At 23.8% G+C, this 2,748-nt stretch overlaps 1 protein-coding gene across 1 annotated transcript; it reads right to left on the reverse strand.

Moving 5' to 3' along the window:
* Positions 1-2,016, reverse strand: PGO_002455 (variable surface protein; the record flags this gene model as incomplete). Its single annotated transcript, XM_028691130.1, has 3 exons — positions 1-165; positions 254-1,846; positions 1,924-2,016. The coding sequence occupies 3 exons, from the start codon at positions 2,014-2,016 to the stop codon at positions 1-3; spliced, it is 1,851 nt and encodes a 616-aa protein (XP_028546931.1).
* Between the last annotated feature and the right edge of the window lie 732 nt (positions 2,017-2,748).

The raw sequence follows: 2,748 nt of genomic DNA on the forward strand, positions 1-2,748 counted from the left end.
TTATTTAACATTATACTGTATATTTATTCTTTTCCTACATTGATTTATGTTACTTGATGTTGGAATACGTACTTTTTGTTTTTGTGTATGCTTGTTGTAAATTTTTTTACTTGACTTTTTATTTTTTAATAATTTCTTACGTAAGAAGGATCCAAAGGGCGTAAACTTAAGTATAGTTAAGATATATAAAACATATATTATTATAAGTTTTTATGATAATACCTTTAAACGAGAGAAAATATATCATTTACATAACGTATATAAAATTAATTTTTACCTTAATATATATAAAGAGAACAAAAAATATTCCAACTACCAAGGCAATTCCCATAAAACCTTTTTGTATTATTAAGTATGGTGTTGTAGCGTTATTGTCAAACACAATGGATATTTCACGTTGTTCTGCCATACTATCTTTTTCTCCATTATGTGTAAAAATAAAACCTTTTTTTTCACCATTTACAATATCATTTTCTTCTCTCGTCGTTGGGATAATTTTTTTTTCCTCCGTACTTATCATAACATTTATTCCTCTTTTTGTTGTGATGAAAAAATTTCCCCCTTCACTTTGGAGCGAATCAGATGAATTAAATGGATTCACGCAGATCAGTTTACCTTCTTTAAATTTGTAGTACTCACATTTAGGCATATCTTCATCTTCATACTCTTTAATAAATTCTTTTGAAAACTCAGGAAATAATGATGTCTCAGAAATTAGACTAAAATTTTCAGTATTTTTTTTGTCTTCATTGTTTTCATAATCTAGAGGAATTTCTGAGATATCACGATATGATGACAACAATTTAACTCCTTGCATTATATTATGAAAATCTAAGTTTTCTCCAATGTTAGTTTGCAGTACTCGAAGTTTTTCATGTTCTCTTAAATGTGTATTCCTAGATGATGCAGTGACGTCAGTTTGCTTGGTTAAAGATGAATTATTGCAATAGAAACCAATGACCTCATTATTATTTTTAACGTGCTCACAATTTTTACTATTAAGTTTCATAATAGCTTCTTTAGTTGAAATATCATTTTTTTCATTTTTAATATTGCGAAAGGCGTATCTTTTATCCGTGTGTTGTCGATATGCTGGATCTTCGCATTTATATTTAATTCCTTCTTTGTCTAAATCATCCTTTATTTTTTTACATCTCATATATTTAATTACCATATCAATTCCATGTTTTGAGCTTTGGGGTTTCAATAGATTTCCATTTATTACTGAAGAATCTGTGGATATTCCTCCTGTACTGAGTTTTTGAATACGATGTGTTAATTCAGAAAGGACATCATCAGGATCAAACTTTTCATCGTGCATAAAATAATCACATACATATGCAAAACAGTATCTTTGGTGTTCATAATATATTTCTTTAATATAATTAACGTATTTATAATATTTTTCACATTGACCATTACCACACGATAATATTTCTTCATAATTATTAAAGTAATCATGCAAATATTTCTCTTTTATCTTATCTTCTAAATCAAAAGTATAATCATATAGTAAATATTTTGAATTTTTATTTTTATAAAACTTATTTCCTATATCAATAATTTTGTAATCGCTTATACCATGAGTATATCGAGCATTATCTCTAATATATTTTCTTAATTCATCAAATATCCAGTAAATTACATATAGAACTTCTTTTATATTTATAACATTTTCATCCAATTTAGGAATTGATTTTATGTTCCTTAAAAACTTTTTACAAAGAATGTAAGCCTGTTCATTTTCTTTTAATTCGATGCAATTTTCATAAGAGTCATTGTTGTCGACCTCTTTGCTAAGTACTTCATACTTTTTAAAAGAAGGCAAATCCTTTAAAATAATATTCTAAAAATAAAAAGGAAAAAGAAAATTTCACAAATTATAATATCATCATTTTATATTATATAATGCTTCAAACCTACAATGATCAATAGAATAAATAAATGAAAGGAGATATTAAATATCTTGTAAAATCCAATATATACCAGTTCTTCTTCATTTCCCAATATTCCCATTATATTTTAACATACAATAACCAAAGGAAATAATGAAATAAAATATTTATGATATAATAATATGCTCTATATATCTACACATAGTTACATAATGTGTTTTGTGTGCTTTTCAAAATTAATATTTTATAAATATCTCTAATAATGTACATTCATTTAATTTAATAAAAATGAAATTATAAATGTAATATCTACATTACATTAGAAGTAATATTTAATTTTGAGAATATAAAAATTAGAAATATAGCAAATACTTTTATATGCGACTTTATACGAAAATTTATTGTCTTGTATATAATCGGTGCAGTAAAGTCCAAGTATTATATTATTTCTGCTAATAATATAATGAATTACCTTAAATATAAAAAAATTTAATTTAGAGCTCAAATATTATTGAGCTAAAACTATAATTTTATTGTTCACTAGTTTTATTACTTTTATATATAAAATAGTGCAAGCTCCACTATTTTCCATGTTTATATGAAATTATGTAACACACAGTAAAGTACATATCGAAATCATATAATGTTATAAAAATTTTATTATTTGTTTATTATATAATTCAATTTAATATTACATATATATATATTACTTTTCTATATTTATTAATATATATATTATTCATAATTATTTTGCATGCCAATTATTTTTTTCATAAGGAATGAATTAATGAAATGATCGTATGCATGTATATAATATAAGCTAGCATTTCCCATTATATTCTATTACAATTAA

Source organism: Plasmodium gonderi (genome assembly GCF_002157705.1).
Source record: "Plasmodium gonderi DNA, contig: Pgo-contig_255, whole genome shotgun sequence".
Lineage (NCBI taxonomy): Eukaryota > Apicomplexa > Aconoidasida > Haemosporida > Plasmodiidae > Plasmodium > Plasmodium gonderi.